This window comes from Dromiciops gliroides, chromosome 6 (genome assembly GCF_019393635.1).
Source record: "Dromiciops gliroides isolate mDroGli1 chromosome 6, mDroGli1.pri, whole genome shotgun sequence".
Taxonomy (NCBI): Eukaryota; Metazoa; Chordata; class Mammalia; order Microbiotheria; family Microbiotheriidae; genus Dromiciops; species Dromiciops gliroides.
Genome location: NC_057866.1, coordinates 14,793,720 through 14,815,622, shown reverse-complemented (window position 1 = coordinate 14,815,622; position 21,903 = coordinate 14,793,720). Strand labels below are relative to the sequence as shown.

General features: G+C 38.2%; 1 protein-coding gene across 1 annotated transcript; it reads right to left on the bottom strand.

The window, feature by feature from the left end:
• Window positions 1–445: 445 nt before the first annotated feature.
• LOC122732932 (high affinity immunoglobulin epsilon receptor subunit beta-like) lies at window positions 446–19,958 on the bottom strand. The gene is made up of 7 exons (XM_043973373.1): window positions 19,881–19,958; window positions 9,320–9,476; window positions 8,440–8,571; window positions 4,496–4,552; window positions 3,577–3,732; window positions 3,113–3,220; window positions 446–946 (listed from the first exon to the last, which is right to left on the bottom strand). Exons 2-7 carry the CDS (start codon window positions 9,458–9,460, stop codon window positions 773–775), a joined length of 768 nt encoding a protein of 255 aa, XP_043829308.1. The 5' UTR covers window positions 9,461–9,476; window positions 19,881–19,958; the 3' UTR covers window positions 446–772.
• Window positions 19,959–21,903: the final 1,945 nt, after the last annotated feature.

Below are 21,903 nucleotides of genomic sequence, written 5' to 3'. Positions count from 1 at the left end.
GAAAGAGAAAGACTGGGAGCTTCACAAAACACTCCTAGAAACTATATCCTGGGATCACAGATTTGGGTCTGGAAGGTAACTCAGAGACCATATATCCTAAAGCTTTCATTTTGCAGAATAGCCAACTAAAGGCTAGAATGAATCAGTGACTTCACACAGGAAGTGAGAATTAGAGGCACGGCTTGTACCAAGATCGTGAGCAGCTAGGTAGCACAGTGGATAGAACAGGGGATCTGGAGGCAGGAAGACTCATCTGCCTTCCCGAGTTCAAATATGACCTCAAACACTTCCCAGCTGTGTGACCTTGAGCAAATCGCTGAACCCTGTTTGCTTCAGTTTCCTCATCTGTAAAATGATCTAGAGAAAGAAATGGCAAATCATTCCAGTATCTTTGCCAAGGAAATATCAAAAAGGGGGCACACAAAGAGTCATACACAGCTGAAACTGATGAAGAGCAGAAAGGTCGTCACTTTACTAAAGTTATACAGGAAATAAATGACAGAGGCAGAAGGCAACCCGGGTACTGTGACTCCAAGTAAAGCACCCTTTACACTGGGTACCATGCTCTTAAAACTTTTGTTGGGGGGGCAGCTAGGTGGCACAGTGGATAAAGCACCAGCCCTGGATTCAGAAGGACCCAAGTTCAAATCCAGCCTTGGACACCTGACACTTACTAGCTGTGTGACCCTGGGCAAGTCATTTAACCCTCATTGCCCCACCAAAAAAATACAAAACAAAAACAACAACATTTGTTGGTTTCCATGACTGTTTTCTAGAGTTCTTCTGGTGACTGATATAATCTTGAATGAAGTGACTCCATGGACTCCGTTCCTGTGTCTTTTGGTTCACCGGATATAAGTTCTCTTTTCTGTAGCTCTATGTTTTCAGGAATTGGGTAATAAATGGATAATTCTTCATAAAGAGCTTCTTGGTGAGCTTTGGGATGCTGAGGGAAAAACATACACGCAATTATAAATGGTCAGACCCTTCTCAATCTCCAGGTTGAATTTATCTCTCTGAGGGCTGTCAGTATCACCTCATTATCATCTCTCTTCCACCATAATTCTACCATTCTCACGTTTTCAGGCCACATCGAGAAGTTCCATGTGAACAGATTCCACCAAGTCCGTCATGGGGGATAAAGGCCTCTCCCTGCTGCCCCTATCATTTTACTAGGAGCATGTATAGGCCAGAAATTCTAGTTTGATTCCCAGACTAATATCAGCCCTGCATCTGCACTACCATCTTGAAAGGGAGGTTGTCATGATCACCATAATGAGATTAAGGAAAAAGGTAGTCAGTAGGGACGTAGTTTTTGTATATTTCTGTGTGATTGTACAAGTCTACATATTACATATGTAGGGATAGGTAGAGAGAAAGATGATAGATAGATAGATAGGTAGATGATAGATGATAGAAAGGTAGATGAGAGACTATAGGTAGATGATAGATGATAGATGAGATTGATAGATGATAGATAGATGATAGATAGATGATAGAAAGGTAGATGAGAGATGAGATAGATGATAGATGATGTATAGATACATAGATGATAGTGAAAGAGATAAAGAGAAAAAGAGAAATCTTTAAAACTCAGCCCAAATGCCATCTTCTAAATGGTCTTTCCTGATGTCTCCCAACTTCTAATACCTTTCCCCAAGTTTCATTAATCTATTTTGTACTTTCTTATAAATATATGCATATTGTCTCTCTAGGCTAGATTATAAACTCCTCAAGGGCACGGAATATTTCAGTATTATCTTTTGGGCTCCAGTGCTAAACACAACTGCTGCTATATATTTGGTACTTTGTCATAATTGTTGATTAATCACTTTGTTGATTTATCCTTTTAAATCCTGGGCAGTAAATCTTAAGAGCTAAAAGGGGCCCCAGAAGTCTCGGAATCCAAGTTACTTATCCTCTTCCAAACTCAGTTTCCTCATATGTAAAATGGGAGTGATAATACCATCTACTTCATATCATTATATGAAGATCAACTGAGATAACACAAGTAAAGTGCCTTACAAACTTGAAATTGTTGTGTTAATATTTAATATTATTTTAATATAATAACTTGCATCTATATAGCACCTTAAAGTCTCAAAATCATTTTACATATATTATCTCGTTTGGTTTTTGAGGATATGCTACAAATATTTGGCATAACTAGTATGGAAACAAAAACATTTCTAACTCTGAATCTGAGGGGCAACTAGGTGGTACAGTGGATAGAGCACCAGCCCTGGAGTCAGGAGGACTTGAGTTCAAGTCTGACCTCAGAAACTTCTTAGCTGTGTGTCTCCCTGATTGCCTACAAGAAACAAACCCAATAACTCTGAATCTGAGATTCTTCTCACTAGCACTCTTGTTCTGTGCCACAGAATTCAATTTTATTGTTTCGTTTCATATAACTTTAAACGATTTCGTATGTAGGTCCTTTGTCAGCAAATTCGTATACCTCTCTGTATCTGTATCTTATGCATCTCTATATCAATGTTTTACACCTCTCTGTATCTTGTAGACACATACACACAGACACACTCATATATACATGGTAGTTAAATAAGAGATCATTTGGAAGAGAGGGCACCAGAAGTTAAAGGATCAGGAAAGACTTCACAGAAGATGGTACATGAGCAGCATCTTAAAGGAGAGAAGGAATTCTAAGAGGATGAGATAAGAAGGGAGTACATTCTGGGCATATGGAATGGCAAATTCAAAGGCATAGATATGGGAGATGGAGTTCCATGAGTGAGGAACAGAGGGAAGTCCTGGAAGCTAAATTGCAGAGTATGAGCAGGATAATAATGGCCATGAGGGCTTGGAAAAGGTGGAAGGGGAAAAAGGAACCAATGCATATTTTATGGAGATTGAAATGATGCTATGATGTGCATCCTCAGAAGCCCACTGAATTGAGAAAGAGCTAAGGACCTTCCACAAATTTCCCTAGTTCTTCCTTTCCTCCACAAGCATTATCTGCTTTACTCATTGACATAAGATTCAACTTTCCAAGGTACCATTTTAGTCATGCTTCTTCCTTGCTTCTGATTCTGGATAGCTTCAGACTTTCAGCTTTGCATTCTAGATACTTCACCACTTGTCACCAACTTACCTTTGCAAACCATGTTTCCACTATTTTTCCAATTATTTCATTGACAGGGAGTAATATACCAATGCCTAATTCCAGGACAGTGAGGAATAAAACCATGACTGCAGTCTCCTGTCAAACAGTGAAAAACAGTCACAAGATAGATACATTCTAAAGGGTTACTTGACCGAGAGATTCTGAAGCCAGGCCCACTTTCAGGGGCACCACCTCAAAGGGAACATAGCTAATGGAAACTAGAATTTAGGTCAACATAGTCAGTGTTTCTCCACTTCATTCCACTTCAGGATCATTGTGCTGGACACAACAGCTACTTTCTCCTATGCCTGCAGACACTCACAGAGGACCAATCTAAGTCTTTTCCATGACTTTAAGTTCTAAAATTTAGTCTTACTATGAAGAGAAACAATGAATTTTTCTAACCACAAGGAGGTGAATGGATTCTTAGCTTTTCAATAAGAACCACTTACATTTAAAAAAGTAGCTGCAAAGCAAAAATCTTCAAACGGTAGATCATGGCATTCCTCCATAACTGAAGATGTTTCCTCCAGATTGGAACAGAGAATGCTTATCCCAATTCCTGCCACCACAGCACTGAGAATGGCCATCACCAGGCTGCTTTGTGCCTGAGAGACAATTCAATAATCATTGAACCCTTTGGTTTGGGCATATCCATGTTCCTAGTTTAACCTGTTCTCCAAGTAGTGGAAAAAGCTCACGATTTGGTGTCAGGGGACCTGGATTCAAATCTCAGTTATGCTACTTGCTCCCTAAGTGTCTTTGGCCAAGTCACTCCCCTTTTGGGGGGGGGATCACTTTGATTTTCTGGAAAACGAGGAGGGTTAGATTAGATGATATCAAAACTTTCGGCTCTATCTAAATTCAGTAAGCCTAACAGACCTAGCCAGCATTTAGGCCTGGGTGCCGTGTTTGGTGTAAGGGACCTAGTAAGTGATGTTTTGGAGCAAATTGATATTCAGGGGTATGTCTGGGCACGTTGCTCTCTGGAATAGTGAGGATTGATCATTCTTTTCCCCACCACACTGCAAAGAGGGTTAAGTGACTTGCCCAGGGTCACACAGCTAGTAAGTGTCAAGCATCTGAGGCTGGATTTGAACTCAGGTCCTCCTGAATTCAGGGCCAGTGCTTTATTCACCCAGCTGCTCTTTGATCATTCTTTAAACAAAATTCCCAGGTGTATTTCCCCATTCCATGAACTTTTCCCAGAAATATGCTATCTACACTATACTATATTATACTATACCATGCTATAATATGCTATCCTACACTAATATACCTCTTCACTGTCCTAAAGACATTCTTTTCCACTAAAAAGCATGATTTCTTTCTACATTACTGATGACAAAAATGGACAATGCCTTTACTCACCAGGTATTTGGTGCCTTTTCTTTCAGATGCGATCAAAAGAGATCCAGAAATGGTGAACTGTCCAAATAGGGAAAAGTAAAATCAGTCACTGGAAGTTGACTGCCTGCCTTATTTCTTCCAAAAAATATGAAGCCCTAACAATTCATTCCATTTTCAAGGCCTCAGAGCTTAGCCTGATGATCCATAGCATCTCAAAACTAAATGTCAGGAATTCAGAGAAGGTAAACATTATCATCAAAGACAAGATAGTTGAAGGCTGGGGAAGGACATGTGCTGATAAGTCCAGTACTCAATATATTTTATGATGAGAACCAAGTGTCATGTTATCATGGACTTTAATTCTTCCAAACCCATCTCATCTGCCCATCTAAAATTCCAAGCCATCAGTCTATTTCTCTGAGCATGTTCCTAGATTTCCTTATCAGTTTAAAAAGGATTTGGTCCTTCTCAAATTTTCCTAGGGAACTTTGTTTATATTACTTCCCTATCATCAGACCACACTTTATTTTATTTATCTTTTTTTTTTTTTTAAAGTGAGGCAATTGGGGTTAAGTGACTTGCCCAGGGTCACACAGCTAGTAATTGTTAAGTGTCTGAGGCCGGATTTGAACTCAGGTACTCCTGACTCCAGGGCCAGTGCTCTATCCACTGTGCCACCTAGCTGCCCCTTTATAGCATTAGTTCTTTTTTTTTTTTAATGAGGCAATTGGGGTTAAGTGACTTGCCCAGGGTCACACAGCTAGTAAGTGTTGAGTGTCTGAGGCTGGATTTGAACTCAGGTGCTCCTGATTCCAGGGCTGGTGCTCTATCCACTGCGCCACCTAGCTGCCCCTTTTCTTATCTTTAGATAATAGCATATAGCTATGCCTAGAGTGAGGTATCAGGCCTAAATCCCCAGAATGCCAAATTTAGAAGGGGTCAAATTTAGAGGTGGGAGAGTTTTAGCACTTTCAATGCTGAAATAGTATAGAGGAAGAACAGAGAAAGAAAATGGAAACTGTGAAGCTACCCTAGCAGGTTGAAGTGAAGCCTTCCTATGTTTCCTAAATCTGCCCCACTACAGTGAGGACCTCTCCCCCACTGTTATGTGATCCCCTATGTCTTAGAACCCTGTCTTGTCCCTACTCTCTACCCCATCCCCATCGAAAATGAGGCTGTATTTTCTGCTACTTGTCCCAGGTGTGGTTCGTGGTGGTTAGCTTAGGGCAAGAATCCTAATTTCAGCTCTGATTTCATTATTAGACTTTAAGTCCATTTGGGGCTTTACAGAAACGGAGTTGTCTTTTTCTTTGCTTCTTCAGCCTCTAGAATTGTCTTGCACATAATAATACTACAGACGGGAAAAGCTGAGAAGTCTTGAAAAGCATGCTCAGAGGTTGGTATCTAATCAAGAGAGTAGAGAAAGCACTGAAAAGCTATGCATTGTAGAAAGCAGCCACTGTGACGTTTTCCTTTAGAAATTTTTAGTAGAGCTCACCATATGGCTTTGTATTTAATTCAGATACAGCTTGGCCAGGCTCACATGTTAAGGGTCAAGGGATTTGAACCCAGGACTTCTTGACTCTCAGTCCAGCACTATATCCACCATGCCACATGGCTTTACTATGCTTTTTGCTCCACTTTCTCGAACTTTGCCAAGACTTATTTCCAGCTATATTCTCTAAGCAAGAAAACTGGATATTGGAGGAATTTTGAGACAGTTTTTTAAACTAACATCTTCCTGGGCATAATGATATGGTATCCTTTGCTGTTGTAAGAGCATAGGCAAAGATCCAGGATGGACTTTAATTTTACAGAGTAAGAAACTGAGTCACAGAGAGGATAAGTGACTTGCCTAAGGTTAAAAGGAGGATAAGTAGCCAAGTCAATGTTTGAATCTAGGCCCTGTGACTTCAAGTTCCATACCCTTTCCACTGCACTACACTGTCAATTGACATGTTATATTTTGGCTCTGGATAGATTTGTTAATCAAATGGTTGAAAGCTCTGTCTAACATACCTTTCTTCTTAGAGATTCCTGGCCTCTCTTTGTAGATAAGCAGCCTCTTGGGTTTGGAGATTATGGTCATGCATACCCTGTGTTCTCATTCAGTACATCATTTAGAATAGCCCACGCAGTGGGCACTCGTTCAATACTGCCTGCTGCTGAGAGTTGGACTGTCCTTGCACAGAAATCCCTCCTGATTCTCCAAGGGAGTGCAAAGGGCCTAAGCTACAGAGGGCACAGGATTGTTGGTCTAAGTTGAGTCCCCTTTGTGTTTACTGGTGAGTCATGTGAAGTTATTTTCAGGAATATGTATGCATGCATGTATATATACATCTACATGTATATGTATGTGTATATACATCTACATGTATGTATATGTGTATGGGCATGCGTATGGGTATAGATAGGCATGAGTGTGTGTATGTACATACACATACATACATACACACTTACATATATACATATTGTTGAAAGTCATGTATCTGGAATTGGGGATGTAATGAAACTGTGAAGAGAAAAGGGAGAATCTGGTGGGAAGTGGAGTGTGCAATCTTCTTGAATAAACTTAGCCCGCAACCTTATGGCTGGTGTTGATTGATTTGGAGACTGAGAAATAAGGTAAAGTGGATGGAGCAGTAACAGTGGAGAGGAGAGACTTCTTTGGTTATCCTTTGTACTGATGGAAAGGCTTGTGCTTGGTGTGCACATTCAGGGGAGGGAGCTTTCAGTGTTCAGTATAAGGAAGTAAGAACACTAATGATTTTGTTCATGCTAGGATAAGTATAGCACTTGATGACCTTGGAAGTGAAGAGAGCCTATGTGAGGGAGGGATGATGAACTGATTGGAAACTTGCAGGTAGGGAGTGAGCCTAACTTTACAGAAATTGAGGGTGGGGGTGCAGTAGTGGTGTTGTAAGTCTTTAGTTTATGCCAGAAAATTGAACGGAATGCCAGTTTATAGAATGATAGGAATTTAGAGCTAGAAGGGGCCTTAAATATTTTCTAGTCCCAAACTCTTAATTTATTTTCATTATTATAATAGGCTGTTTTTCATATCACTTTCATTTCCCAGAATGTCCCTCTCCTGCTCATAGATTAATTCCTTATTTTTTTCAAACAAATAAACAAAAAAGCTAAAAATAATGAGAATATTGACTGGGATGTGGGGAGGCAGCAAGATGATTCATCAGAATCAATCACCATATCAACTTAATCTTGACAGTATGTAAAATATTTCTCTCCGTTCTCCCTCCTTTTTTCTCCCCCTCCCTTCCTCGTTGACTTCCTAGAGAAGGGAAAGATATATTTTCTTTCCTGTTCTTTGGAACCAGGACTGGCCATTACAATTGCTTGGGGGTCAGTTTCAATTTTTGTATTTGTTCAAAAGTGTTTAGTTTAATTACAAGAAATCTTAGAACCATAGGGTCTCAGTGACCTGCCCAATATGTTACAAGTAGTAAATAGCAAAGACATGATAAAATCTTGGGGTTTTTCACTTAATTGTTTTCTTTTCCCTATGCTATGCTACCTCTTTTCTGCTACTTATGTTTCTATGCTAAGTCCAGAATTTATAATGGAAGGGGAGTCTGTTGCCATCTGGAATGGTAGGTTCATTGCATGAATGGCCATGAAGATAGCGAATGATATCAAACCATTTTTCAATGCCATATTTTTTGTAGAACATGTATCTCAGAATACCAAGCAAGAACTGACTGTCCTTTTGTTTCAATGGGAGAATCTAGAAGATATTCTGAATGTCTTCCACACTTCAAATGGTGGAAAATATTCAAACATAAGATTCTGACAGGATGATTTGGAACTCAAAACTTTAAATAAAAATGTTTATTGTAAAAAAAGATTCTGAAAGGATGCTAAGGTGAACATAGAAGATATTTAGACATATGAGATGTTCGAAAGGTATGCATGGGACTGAGCTCAACTGCCTTGAGTAGACTTACCAGTAATCCTCCCCATATTGGATAGCCTAAGTGAAATGTGGAGAAAGTGTGATCAGGTTTTAGAAAATTCAAAATGAATTCATTAACTCCTCCAAAGAAGCAGCAAATGAGGCCAATCATTGTCTGAGTCACCTGCAAGGAGAGAAATACACTCAGAAGAAAGGTAAACGTTTCCTGGAGTGGATACTTTTTCCTCAGCACAACTAGTTAAGACTTGAGTCATGGATCCTGAATGTTGGTTAATCACTGAAAAGGCCCGAAGGAGACAATAGGCCCTACAGATGCATTTTCCTTTGTTGGGGTGTCAGTGAATATGGATTGGTGATGTTTTGATGGAGTTGCTTTAGATAATCCTCAAGTTTTTTCTCCCTAATCTCAAACATTTTGTATTCTCAAGTACTTTCCAAATCTGAAATTCTATACCATGAGATTCCTCCTATCTCTGACATTCTCTGTTCTGAGAGCCCTCCTAACTAATATTCCATGTTCTAAAGCCCTTCTCAGCTATGAATTTCTGTTCTTTTTTTTTTTTTTTGCTGTCTCTTCTAGCTCAGTGACTTGCTTTTCAGCTCTGAGACTCACTCTTCAATGATTTAAGGTTTTGTTCCAGTTTAAACTGTTTAATGTTCTATGAGGTGGTCTCCCTGAGGGAAAAAAGAGATTATTATCCTTTAGGAGCTAGAAACACACACTAGTATTTTTCTCATCTTCTTTAGGCATTGGCAGATAATGAAAGCAGACCCTTCTAGGGGGATCCAACAGCAATTCCAGAGCATACACTCCTGAGTTGGAAGAATTTTATTTCTAATATGATAATAGCAGCAACTTGCCAGGGATACTGGATCTATCTTATTTACTCAAATATCCATAAAATGATTACCCCCAGGAATTCCAGTTCCTTCCTCAGGAATTTATCCAGTTTGCCCCGTGATGGGGAAGGGGATTTAACTTGCTTTATTTTCTCCTGCTGGATGTGCTCTTCAGCGGGATCCTCCAAAGAATGTATAGTTGATGAGCTCATGATTCTGTAGTAGATTCTGTAATAGAAGGTCATTCATTTCATTATAACCCAGAACACTCTCTGTGCAGAATCTGGTGGTTATCATTAGCTGTAGAAATGATAGTGGCCTCAATTAGTTTCAATGCTAAGTATGAATTAGGATTTTTATTGCCTTTTTTCTTCAGGGCTTATCATTTGGTATAAGTAGAGTGTCTTGCTTTTCTTTATCAAATGCACCAGGACTCAGGAACATACAAATAAAATATATTTGATATCTTGAAAATTTTAATTGAATTCTATACATTCTACTATTCCTCTAAAGAGTCCTAATTTCAGTCTCCAATTTTGCATGTATATATGTAATCTCTTCCCAAATCAGCCTTGTCCTCTAATTCAATTCACCAAATATTTATTAAGTGTTTACAAGACACCTGTTGGGGATACAAAATGGCCACAGGGCAGTCCATGTACTCACTCTAGCCCCATCACAACGATCCATCCATGTATCATTGGCATAAGTATATGCGTCCTCTAGACAGGGGAACTTGAGAGATTTACGTAACCAGGGAATTCAAAGAAGGGAATTCACAGAACATAGAAGTGGTAGCATCTGACCTAGGCATCAAAGGGAGGGAAGGATTTCACAAATGAAGAGATGCTTATGTGCATTGAGGAGAGATAATAGTGAAGTCTGTGGGGAATGATAATCTAAACAATGTCATAGAATGCATGGTGTAGAGGCAAGCAGAGAAGATCCTTATACCTCCCTTCTTTTGACATGTGTTACTCTATCTTAGAAACCAGCCTCCATTCCAGTTAAAGTGTGTAATGATATTTTCCATTTTTCAGTTCCCCCAAGTCCTCTTTACTTCTGTCCTTGCTTCCAGGCTAACAAAACAGACAATTTTAGTTTTGGTCAATAATGATAAAATTTGTGGCTAAGCTAAAGTACAGATTAACCCATCTACAGTGTCATTGTTAATCTAGTCTCCATTATGCCGAATACTTCTCCAAGCAATGGAAAGGTGGGAGAATGCTTTCTTAAAGTTTCTTTCCTCTAACACAAAGGTCTCAGACATGTTCTGATTGAACCAGATTAAAATTGAAGCAGGACATATTAGATAACAAATAAAAATACAGTAAACATAGTTATTGTTTGTATGTGATTTTCTAAGTCAGCCTATGGCCCACAGGAATCCTTGTGTATGATTTAGTGGCCCCAGTTTTCATTTGAGTTTGATACCACTGATCTAGATGCATGTATACTTGTGTTGGTTTCCCATAGCAGTGGTTTAGTAGAATCTGAATCAGAAGGACTGGGTTTGATTCCTGGTTTTGCCAATTCTTACTTGTGACCTTGGGAAATTTATTTAAACTTCAGTCTCTTTATGATTATAATGAAAGTATTGCATTGAAAGACTTCTTAAATCCTCTTCTGCTACAAATAAATGATCCCAAGTGCCTATTATATACATACAAGCCATATCTGAAAGTACCAAGACAACTATGAAATAGTCTCAATCATCAAGAAAATTAAGTTCTACTTGAAGGATTCCAAGTGTAGGGAAATAAGCATAAGATAATTGAGGAATAAAAGAGCACTGGAATGAAGGGAATCTGGGAAGGATTCACAGAGAAGTTGATATATGAACTGAATGTTAAGAGACCAAGCTAAGAAGATATATGGATAAAAATGTATTAAGACCTTATGGTGTATTAGAGAAATGCAAATTAAAACAACTCTGAGGTACCACTTGACACCTACAAATTGGCTAATATGACAGAAAAAAAGACAAATATTGGAGGGGATGGAGAAAAATAGGGACAGTAATGTACTGTTAGTGAAATTGTGAACTGACCCAACTACTCGAGAATAATTTGGAACTATTCCCAAAGGTCTATAAAACTGTGCAGACCCTTTTACCCTGGAATACCACTACTATGTCTGTACAACAAAGAGGATCCATATGTACAAAAATATTTATAACACCTTCTTCCTTCCTTCCTTCCTTCATTCCATTCTTTTTTTCTTTCTTTCTTTCTTTCTTTCTTTCTTTCTTTCTTTCTTTCTTTCTTTCTTTCTTTCTTTCTTTCTTTCTTTCTTTCTTTCTTTTTGCAGGTCAATGAGGGTTAAGTAATTTGCCCAAGATCATATAGCTAGTAAGTGTCAAGTGTCTGAGACAGGATTTGAACTAGATCCTCCTGAATCCAGGGCCAGTGCTTTATCCAATGTGCCACATAGCAGCCCCTATAACCCCTCTTTCTAAGTAATATTTTATTTCTCCCCCAATTACATGTAAAAACAATTTTTAACATTTGTTGCTGTATTTTTTTTTTCATTTTGAATTCCAAATTCTATCCTTCTCTCACTTCCCTCCCCCTCCCTGAGATGGTAGACAATCTGATATAAGTTATACATGTGCAATCATGTAAACATTTCCTTATAAGTCATTTTGTGCAAGAAGATTCAAACAGAAAAAAAAAGAAAGGAGAGAAAGAAAAAGGAAAAAGAAAGAAAGTGAAAAATAGTATATTTTAGTCTCTGTTCAGACATTATAAGTTCTTTCTTTGGAGGCAGATAGTATTTTTATCATGAGTCCTTTGGAACTGTCTTGGTTCATTGTATTGCTGAGAATAGCTAAGTCATCCACAGTTCATTATACAATATTGCTGGTACTGTGTACAGTGTTTTTCTGGTCTTGCTCATTTTACTTTGTATCATTTCATTTATGTGTTTTCAGATTTTTCTGAAATCATCTTGTCTGTCATTTCTTATAGCACAATAATATTCCATTACAATCATATGCTACAACTTGTTCAGCCATTCCCCAATTGATGGTCAGATATTCAATTTTAATTCTTATCCACCAGAAAAATAGGTGCTATAAATATTTTTGTACAAGTAAGTTCTTTTCCCTTTTAAAAATCTCTTTGGGATATAGACCTAGCAGTGATATTACAGGATCAAAGGGTAGGTAAAGATTTACAACCCTTTGGGAATAGTTCGAAATTGCTCTCCAATATCATTGGATCAATTCACAACTCCACTAACAGTGCATTAGTGGCCCAGTTTTCCCATATCTCCTCCAATATTTATCATTTTCCTTTTTTTTTGTGTCATATTGGCCAATCTGATACATGTGAAGTGATACCTCAGAATTGTTTCAATTTGCATTTCTCTAATTAATAGTTAAATAGAGTATTTTTTTTCATATGACTACAGATAGCTTTGATTTCTTTGTCTAAAAACTGCCTCTTCATGACCTATGACCATTTATCAATTGGGAAATGACTTGTATTCTTATAAATTTGACTCAGCTCTCTATATATCTGAGAACTGAAGCCTTTATCAGAGATAGTTGCTGAATAATTCACCACCCCCAGTTTTCTAGCAGCTCTTTTTTTGTGGTAGAAATGAATTTAAAATTGAGGGGATGCCCATTATTTGAGGAATGGCTAAACAAGTTATGGTATAGGATTGTGATGGAAGACTGTTGTGCTATAATAAATGACAAACAGGATGCTTTCAGAAAAACCTAGGAAAACTTTCATGAACTAATGCAAAGTGAAATGAGCAGAACCAGGAGAACACTGTATCCAGTAACAGCAATACTTTATGACAATCACCTCTGAATAACTTAGTTATTCTCAGTAATACAATAATCCAAGACTATTATGGAGGACTTATCATGAAAAATGCTATCCACCTGTAGATAAAGATCTAATGGAGTCTGAATGAAATTTGAAGTATACATTTTTGAAAAAAAATTTTTGGGGGGTGTATGTGATTTCTTTTGCATGACTGCACATGTATAAGCCATATCAAATTGCTCACCTTCTCAAGGAAGGGGGAAGAAAGGATAGGAGGGAGAGAATTTGGAATGCAAAATTTAAAAAATGAATGCTAAAATTTTTGTTTCCATGTAATTGAGAAAAACAAAATAGAAATTAAATGTAAAAAAGGACCTTATAGTATGCTAAATGGTGTGCTAAACTCTGGGAATATCAGGAACAAAGAAGTCGGTTTTTATTCTTGAGGAACTTATATCTGAATGTGATAGGCAATATAGGGAAATTTAAAAAGGGGCAGGAAGAATGGGCATTGGGGTACATTCCAGGGATGGAAGTAGGAGTGACAAGAATGACTGTACAGAATCTAGAAAAAGAGCATAAAGTTCAGAGAGTAGTCCACATACTTTCAACTCTGACAAAGGGCATGCTATGAAATGAGGGAGAAATTGAGGTGGAAAACAATTCATGGAGGGCCTTATATACAGGGCTGAGGGATTTGCATTTTATCTTCTGGTATTTTGGAACCGTGGGAAGTTTTTGATGAGGGGCGGGCAAGATCAGGTCAGTGCCTTAGCAAAATTATTTTGATGGCTCTGTGGGGGGTGGATTGGAGAGGTGTGGACTTGGAAAGAAGGTGTATGAGAAAGTTTAGATGAGAGCTGATGAGAGTGGGAGTGTCAGGGCAGAGAGAAAGAGATGGATGCAAAAGCCTCATTTGTAAAATAAAGATGGAACTAGATGGTCTCAAGGGTCCATGCCATATCTAAATCTAAGCTCTTGTGAAAGTTTGTGAAGAGAGAATCAGTAAGATTTGACAAACAATTAAATTTGGGCAACAAGGGAAAGGAAATAGTCAAAGAAGCTTAACTTTAATTTGACTTGTATGGACTTTGTAATTGAGGTTACAAACCTGGTTGAGTGATGATAGTCCTCAACAGAAATAATGGGATTAAGAAGGGAAGATGATCAGTCCTCTTTTGAACATGGTGACTTGGAGATACTTATGTGATGTCCAGGAGGAAATGTCCAGCAGCCTCCCGATGATGGGAGATTGAAGTTCAGAAGATAAATTAGGGCTGGATAAGTTAAAGGCAAAGAAACAAACCTTCCCTTAGGGTGGTGTTCCCTTAATTAGGTATCCCCTCAAGCAGCGGGACAGTTGAAGAGAGATATATTTAAACTTGATGTAAGTATATTGTTCCAAACACAGAGCTCTCCAAAAGTGGACTGAGCTGTTTCAGGATGTGGAAGCTTCTCCCTTACTGGGCCTCTTCATGCAAAACTTCAATGACTATTTTCTGAGATACTCTAGAAAGGAAGACATTCTTTCCAGGAAAGATTGAATTAGATGACCTCCAAAGTTCCTTTTTGGGATTCTGTAATTTGGAAGTTTTTTTTTAAAGATGATACGTGAACATCTGGAAACTGACAAGATCATCAAGATGAATAGAAGAGAAGATAATGCATGGATGAGCACTGGGAGACACTCATGCTTAAGAGGCAAGAAAGTGAGGATGATTCACTTGGGTAACTAAGGAGCAGAAATCAGATACATAGAAGAACTGAGACAAAGCATTGTCTTGGAAGTCAAGGCAGAGGGCCAATGTCAAAGGTTGTACAAAGGTCACAAATGTCAAGGATAGTGTAAAAGCAATGAGTAGTAATTAATAGATAATTGGTAAATGAAGAATAAAAGCTCAAAGAAAATTATTAAGAGCTATTTTGCCCAATTATATGCCAATAAATTTGACAATCTAAATGAAATAGATGAATATCTAAAAAAATATAAATTACCCAGATAAACAGAAGAAATAAAATACCTTAATAACCCAATTTTAGAAAAAGGAAATTGAATAAACCATCAATGAACTTCCTAAGAAAAAATCCCCATGACCTGATGCATTCACAAGTGAATTTTACCAAACATTTAAAGAACAATTAATCCCAATACTTTATAAACTATTTGAGAAAACAGGTGAAGAAAGAGTCCTACCAAATTCCTTTTATGAGACAAATATGGTGCTTATACCCAAACTAGGAAGAAGCAAAACAGAGAAAGAAAAGCATATACCAATTTCCCTAATGAATATTGATGTAAAAATGTTATATAAAATACTAGTAAAGAGATTACAGCAATATATCTCAAGGATCATTTACTATGACCAGGTGGGATTTATATCAGGAATGTAGGGCTGGTTGAATATTAGGATAACTATCAGCGTAATTGACCATACTGATAACAAAATCAATAGAAATCATATAATTATCTTGATAGATGCAGAAAAAGCCTTTGACAAAATACAGCACCCATTCCTATTAAAAACACCAGAGAGCATAGGAATAAAAGGAGCTTACCTTAAAATAAGAAATATGTATCTAAAACCATCAGCAAGCATTTTCTATAATGGGGATAAGCTAAAAGCCTTCCTAATACAGTCAGGGGTAAAGCAAAAATTCTCATTATCACCTCTGGAAACAAAACTAACTCTTTGCAGACAATATGATGTTATATGTAGAAAATCAATTAAAAAGCTACTTGAAATTATTAAAAACTTTAGAAAAGTTGCAGGATACAAAATAAATCCACACAAATCAGTAGCATTTCTATATATTACCAATAAATTCTAGCAGTGAGAGATAGAGAAATCCCATTTAAAGCAACTGTAGACAATATAAAATATTTGGGAGTTTGTCTACAAAGACAAACCCAGGAACTGTATGAACAGCACTATAAAACGCTTTTCACACAAATAAAGTAAGATCTAAACAATTGGAAAAATATTAATTGCTCATGGGTAGGCTGAGCCAATATAATAAAAATGTCAATCCTACTTAAGTTTATTGATTTAGTGCTATGCCAACCAAACTATCAAAAATATTTTATAGATCTAGAAAAATCACACAAAATTCACCTGGAAAATAAAAGCTCAGGGATATCAAGGGAATTAATGGGGAGTGGGGAAAGCAAAGGAAGGTGGTCTAGCAGTATCAGATCTCAAATTGTATTATAAAGTGGTAATTATCAAAACAAACTGCTACTGGCTAAGAAATAGAGAGGTGGATCAGTGGATTAGAATAGGTAGAAATTATACTATTGTAAATGCCTGGGGGCAGCTAGGTGGCACAGTGGATAAAGCACTGACCCTGGATTCAGGAGGACCAGAGTTCAAATCCGGCCTCAGACACTTGACACTTACTAGCTGTGTGACCCTGGGCAAGTCACTTAGCCCTCATTGCCCTGCAAAAAAAAATCTGTTATTGTAAATGCCTATAGTAATCTAGTATACAATAAACCCAAATACCCAAGCTTTTGGAACAAGAACTCATTAATTGACGAAAGTTGCTGGAAAACTGGAAAATAGTATGGCAAAAACTATGTGTAGACCAACATTTCACACCATATAATAAAATAAGGTCAAAATGGGTACATGGTTTACACATAAAGGATGATACTGTAAGCAAATTAAGACAGCATGGAATAACTTATCTGTCACATTTCTGGACAGGGGAAGAATTTAGGACCAAAGAAAAAATAGAGAGCATTACAAAATGTAAAATAGATGGTTTTGGTTATATAAAATTAAACAGCTTTTGCACAAACAGAACCAATGAAACCAAAATTGTAAGAAAAGCAGAAAACTGGGAAATAATTTTTGCAACAAGTATCTCTGATAAAGGTCTCATTTCTCATATATATGAAGAACTGAGTCAAAATTGTAAAAATAAATTCCTTTCCCCAATTGATAAATGGTCAAATGTTATGAACAGGGCATTTTTCAGACAAAGAAATCAAAGCTATCTACAGTCATATGAAAAAATGCTCTAAATCACTATTGACCAGGGAACTGCAAATTTAAACAACTCTGACATACCACCTCACACCTATTAGAGGCAGAAATATAATAGAAAAGAAAAATGTTGGATGTTGGAGGGGATGTGGGAAAACAGGAATGATAATCCATTGTTGGTGGAGTTGTGAAAAGATACAACCATTCTGGGCAGCAATTTGGAGCTATGACTGAGCAATATCACTGCTAGGTTTATATCCCAAAGACATCCCCTAAAAAGAAATTTATCTATACAAAAATACTATTGTGCTATTTATACTATTTGTACTATTTATACAAAAATATTTATAGCAGCTCTTTTTGTGGTGGTTAAGAATTGGAAATCAAAGGAATGGCCATCAATTGAGGAATTACTAAGCAAGCTGTGGTATATGATTGTAATGGGATATTACTGTGCTATAAGAAATGACAAGGTGGATGATTTTCAGAAAGTCCCGGCAAGAATGAACTGATATATAGTGAAGTGATCAGAACCAGGAGAATGTCGTGCATAGTGACAGCAATATTGTTTGATGAAGCATTGTGAATGACTTAACTATTCTCAGCAAAAAATTATCCAGGATAATCCCAAAAGACTGATGATGAAGCATACTATGTACCTCCAAAGAAAGAACTGATATTGATTGAACACAGACTAAAGCATGCTATTTTCACTTTCTTTCATTATTTTTCTTTTGAGTTTTCTTATACAAAATGACCAATATGGAAATGTTTTATGTAATTGCACATTATAATCTATACCTGATTGCTTATCACCTTAGGGAGGGGGAAGGGGAAGGAAGGAGGCATTGGATTTGGAACTCAAAACTTTAAATAAAAATGTTTATTACAGAAAAAAGAATGAAATCTCAATAGGATGTTGTAACCAGAGACAATTATGGAAGGGTTAGAGAAGTATCTGGGCAATGAGCAAGTGAAATCAGAAAGCATATCCTTTTTTTTTTTCTACTAATTTTTTAGTGAAAAGCATGGGATACCTAGGATCAGTAAATAATTTGTAAAAACAAGGTAAAACTAAGATTTTTTAAAAAATGGTGAAGGAGATAGTAGTTAGGGAGAAATTGAAGATGTGAGGGCATAACGAGGCAATCAATGTTCCAAGTTCCGAATGAGTCCAGAGGTCATAAGATTGAGAGAACAAATGGAAATATTGGACTCAGTGAAGCAGTCAGTCTTTTTCTCATGGAGAAGAGAAAAGGAGAAATGGGTCAAGAGAAATTCTGAGATGCACAGATATCAGAAAACTCAATTATTTCAATAAGGCTATTAAAATAGTCTATCTATTGAAATAGTTTGTAAGTGGGAGGACAGAGTGGAGAGTTAAGGAAAAAAGAGAGGGTTTTGACCAGTCACTGGGGATAATAATAGAGGAAATCAGAGAAGAAAAAACATAGGGTTGCCTTAGAAGAGTAAAGCATTAATGAATTTAGATAATCCAACCGTGCTGTGGACCCAGCTGGCATGGTGTTGCAGGACTTCCTCAGGGGGCATGGAGCAAAAAGGAATTGAGAGTGGGAATGAAAAAGGATAAGACAAGTGACTTCCCCAACGTCACATAGGTGGTAAGTGGCAGAGCAGGGACACAAAGATCAAGGATCTTTTGATTGTACCACAAAGAAGCGAAGAACATTGTTGGCCTGTCTCTTGAACATACAATGCTTGGAAATCATAGATGTCCAGGTGGAAAACACCATAACAGTCATCTAGTTCAATCATATTACTTTAAAGATCCAGAAACCAAGACCCAAATAAGTAAAGTGCCTTGCAGAGAATCACATAGGCAATAAGCGGTAGATTCGGTCAGCAAACACAGGGCCTCTTGAATACAAATCTGGTGTTTACCCATTACAATGTGATGACCTTTCTAGACTGTTTGACGTAAAGGAGTCTTAGAAGTTATCTAATTTCTTCATCTTACTATGGAGAGCCCAGCCCCCTCCTCCAGTTCCCTTCCCAGGCAGACACTGACTGCCCATGAATACTCTCATAGGGGAGAACTCCAGGGAGTTCATTCCTTATGTCTCTCCCTCCTCCCTTTAGTGTGGTGCATTGCACCCCCCCCCACTCCCTCCACAGTGGAGTTTCATGTGACTGTTCATACTGCTTACATAAACAGAAAAATCAACAACTATAATCCTTCCAATAAGATAGATGATCACTAGACCTTATCTAGGTACCTTCTAGATCCCCCGGAATTACTATCTGCCATTCCTATGCACCAAAATGATACCTGAGATCTTCCATTTGCCCTGGAGTTGAACCTTCCCATACATATTGTCTTGATCAATTAATGTGTGAGTTTCTTGAAAGGAGGAAATGTCATAATTTTTCTGTTTGTATCTTTGGAGCTTGGCATATAGTAAGTGTTTAATAAGAACCTCTTTTTATCTGTTCATTCATTCATTTATTTATATGGATGAGGAAATGGAATCTTTGAGATGAGAAATTCACGTTTGGGAGAACTACTCACTAAAGGTCTTTTAAAAAGGTTGGGTGATGACTACTTGAATTGTTATTAAGGTTGGGATAGATGGCTTTTGAGGTCCCATCTCTCTATAAGATTTTATGATTTATTGAAGCCAGCACAGGGTAAGCAGCCCTACACCTAAATCTTTCCTTGAAGGGCTGAAAGAAGTCAGCTTCCTCCCCCAAAAGACAGAAAGATGAGGATACGACTCAGTCTCCCATTCATTCATAAGCCAGTTTGTCCTCAAGGCAAAGGCCCTGTAGTTCCAGAGTCTGGAAACCACCTTCAGGACCATCTAAAAGGCTGAGATTTGCATGAGATCATCTGTACCTACCTGAGTCTTTTGAATTTGGAGCTGTGAGTGCTCTTGATCCTGGGTCTTCCAAGACAGTTTCTTTCAGAGAATGCACTATTCTGGGGTGTGAGAGAACTGATACCATGGGGCCCTGTGTGCTTCCTCTCTTACTTAACTCCAGATGGGCTGGGATCATGAGATATTTTACTCTGATCATTATCGACAGACAACTGTCATTCTTAGTCAGCAATACTCAGTAGCTAAGACTAGCTAGAAACCTGTCCATTGGTGACCCTTCACTCAAGCCCACTGCCATAACCCACCCACTTCTGCTGCCCTTCTTCTGCTGTCTTTGTTGGAGACTCGATAACTTCTAGGATACAATTACCCCAAACATTGAATCAGGTGCTCTTAGGGCCATGAAGGGATGTCCAGCCCAGATGCCCAGGAAGTCCGGAAGCAACAGCATTTACCTTTACTTTTCAGGGACTGAGGTGATTAGAGAATTGTCCCCAGAGTCAAGAATCCAAATTCTAATATCCGTCACACGGTGGCTGTGTGACTTTGGACAAGTCACTTGACCGATAATGTTCTAAGAATAAAAGTTGCAGAAGTAGTGTAGAGCTACATGGGTAGAGATTTCCTTTCTAGGAGTTCTCTCTATCAAAAGAGTTGCAATAAAATCCAGAGGGGCAGGATACCTTCTGCCACCATATATGTGAGTTCAATGGAACCCGTGACCCTGTATGGAAAGATTTGCATGGGAATGGAGGCTTTGAGCCACAGGGAGACCCAACAAGGCTCATTCCACTGAAATTGGATGATAGTACCCTATTAGAGAATGAAGGCCACAGGGATCATTCTCATCGAGGGACATTTGAGAAAAAGGAGAGGCCCCTTTGAGTATTCTTAGGACTCTAGATGACCAGAATCTATAAATTATCAGCATGGGTCAGAGTCTGGACACCCAGTTGCTCCCTGAAAAATTTATAGGGCACCTTGTTTTCCCCTGAGGCATCAGATAAACTCTGCAGATGGGGTGTTTCATCTCATCCACCCCTACTCCAAAATTTCCATTATAGATATCTGAGTAGGCCTGAAAATGGTCTGATATTCTTGCATGCCAATGATTTAATTTCTTTGAGGGACATCCCAATAAACCAAATGGACTTAATTGTCTCTGAATTAAACTTCTTTTGGACTAGGCAGGGGAGAGACCCTTAGGGTAGCCTCAGCATATGGTAATTACTGATTAGGAAAGATGTGCTCTCTCCCCCACCTTCATTTGAAAAACCACCTGTGAGTCCCACAAATGCTTTAGAAATCTGTAGACTCATTTTTTAATGCTTCAGTTACATTCACTTTCCTCTTTGGTGGTATCTTTATGAACATCTTTATGAACCAGGCCTCCTTTCTTAAGTGTGTTACTACCTTAGGGGGCAATAGGACTGGTTTGGGACGCTTGTGTGGTGCATGCACACGTGCATGCATGTGTGCATGCATGTGTGTGTGTGCATGTATAGTCAACTATTTGTCTCTAGATTTTTTTTCCACTTGTGTCACTCACATGATTCTCTGGCACATCAGACATGATGAGTGGTGGTGTTTCACTAACAACAGGAACAAGTAGAGGAAAACAGGACACCCAGATTTTTTTTGAACTTTGGGTGTTACAGAAAGTCCAGAGAAACCTGTTTCTGGCCACCACAAAATAATTTCTCCTGATATCCAGACTAAATCTTTCTAAAGTGACTATCATTACATGTGTATATGTATTTGTGGTAAGAGAAAGAGAGGGAGTAAAAGTGAAAATGAAACGAGGAGGGGGCAAGTAGAGCAGGAGAAGGCAGGAAGAGGAGTAGAGATGGATTAATGTGGGGAAAGGAAGGCGAAAATTGAGGAGGGGAACAGAAAGGGGATGAGAGAGGAGAAAAAAGGGGTAGAGGATGAAGGGAAAAAATGAAAGGGAAGTCAGGGAAAGGGGAAAGATGAAACTAAGAAATAGAGAGAGGAAGGGAAGAAAGACTGGAGAAGTTAGTAAAGAGGATGAAACAAAAGGTGA

Excerpts from the sequence above, each read along its gene's own strand:
- LOC122732932 (XM_043973373.1), bottom strand. The coding sequence starts at position 9,460 with ATGAGCTCATCAACTATACATTCTTTGGAGGATCCCGCTGAAGAGCAC. Across the intron at positions 4,553-8,439 it reads CAATATGGGGAGGATTACTG|TTCACCATTTCTGGATCTCT; the intron begins GTAAGTCTACTC and ends CTATTTGGACAG. Across the intron at positions 3,221-3,576 it reads TTGCAGCTACTTTTTTAAAT|GAGACTGCAGTCATGGTTTT; the intron begins GTAAGTGGTTCT and ends ACTGTTTGACAG.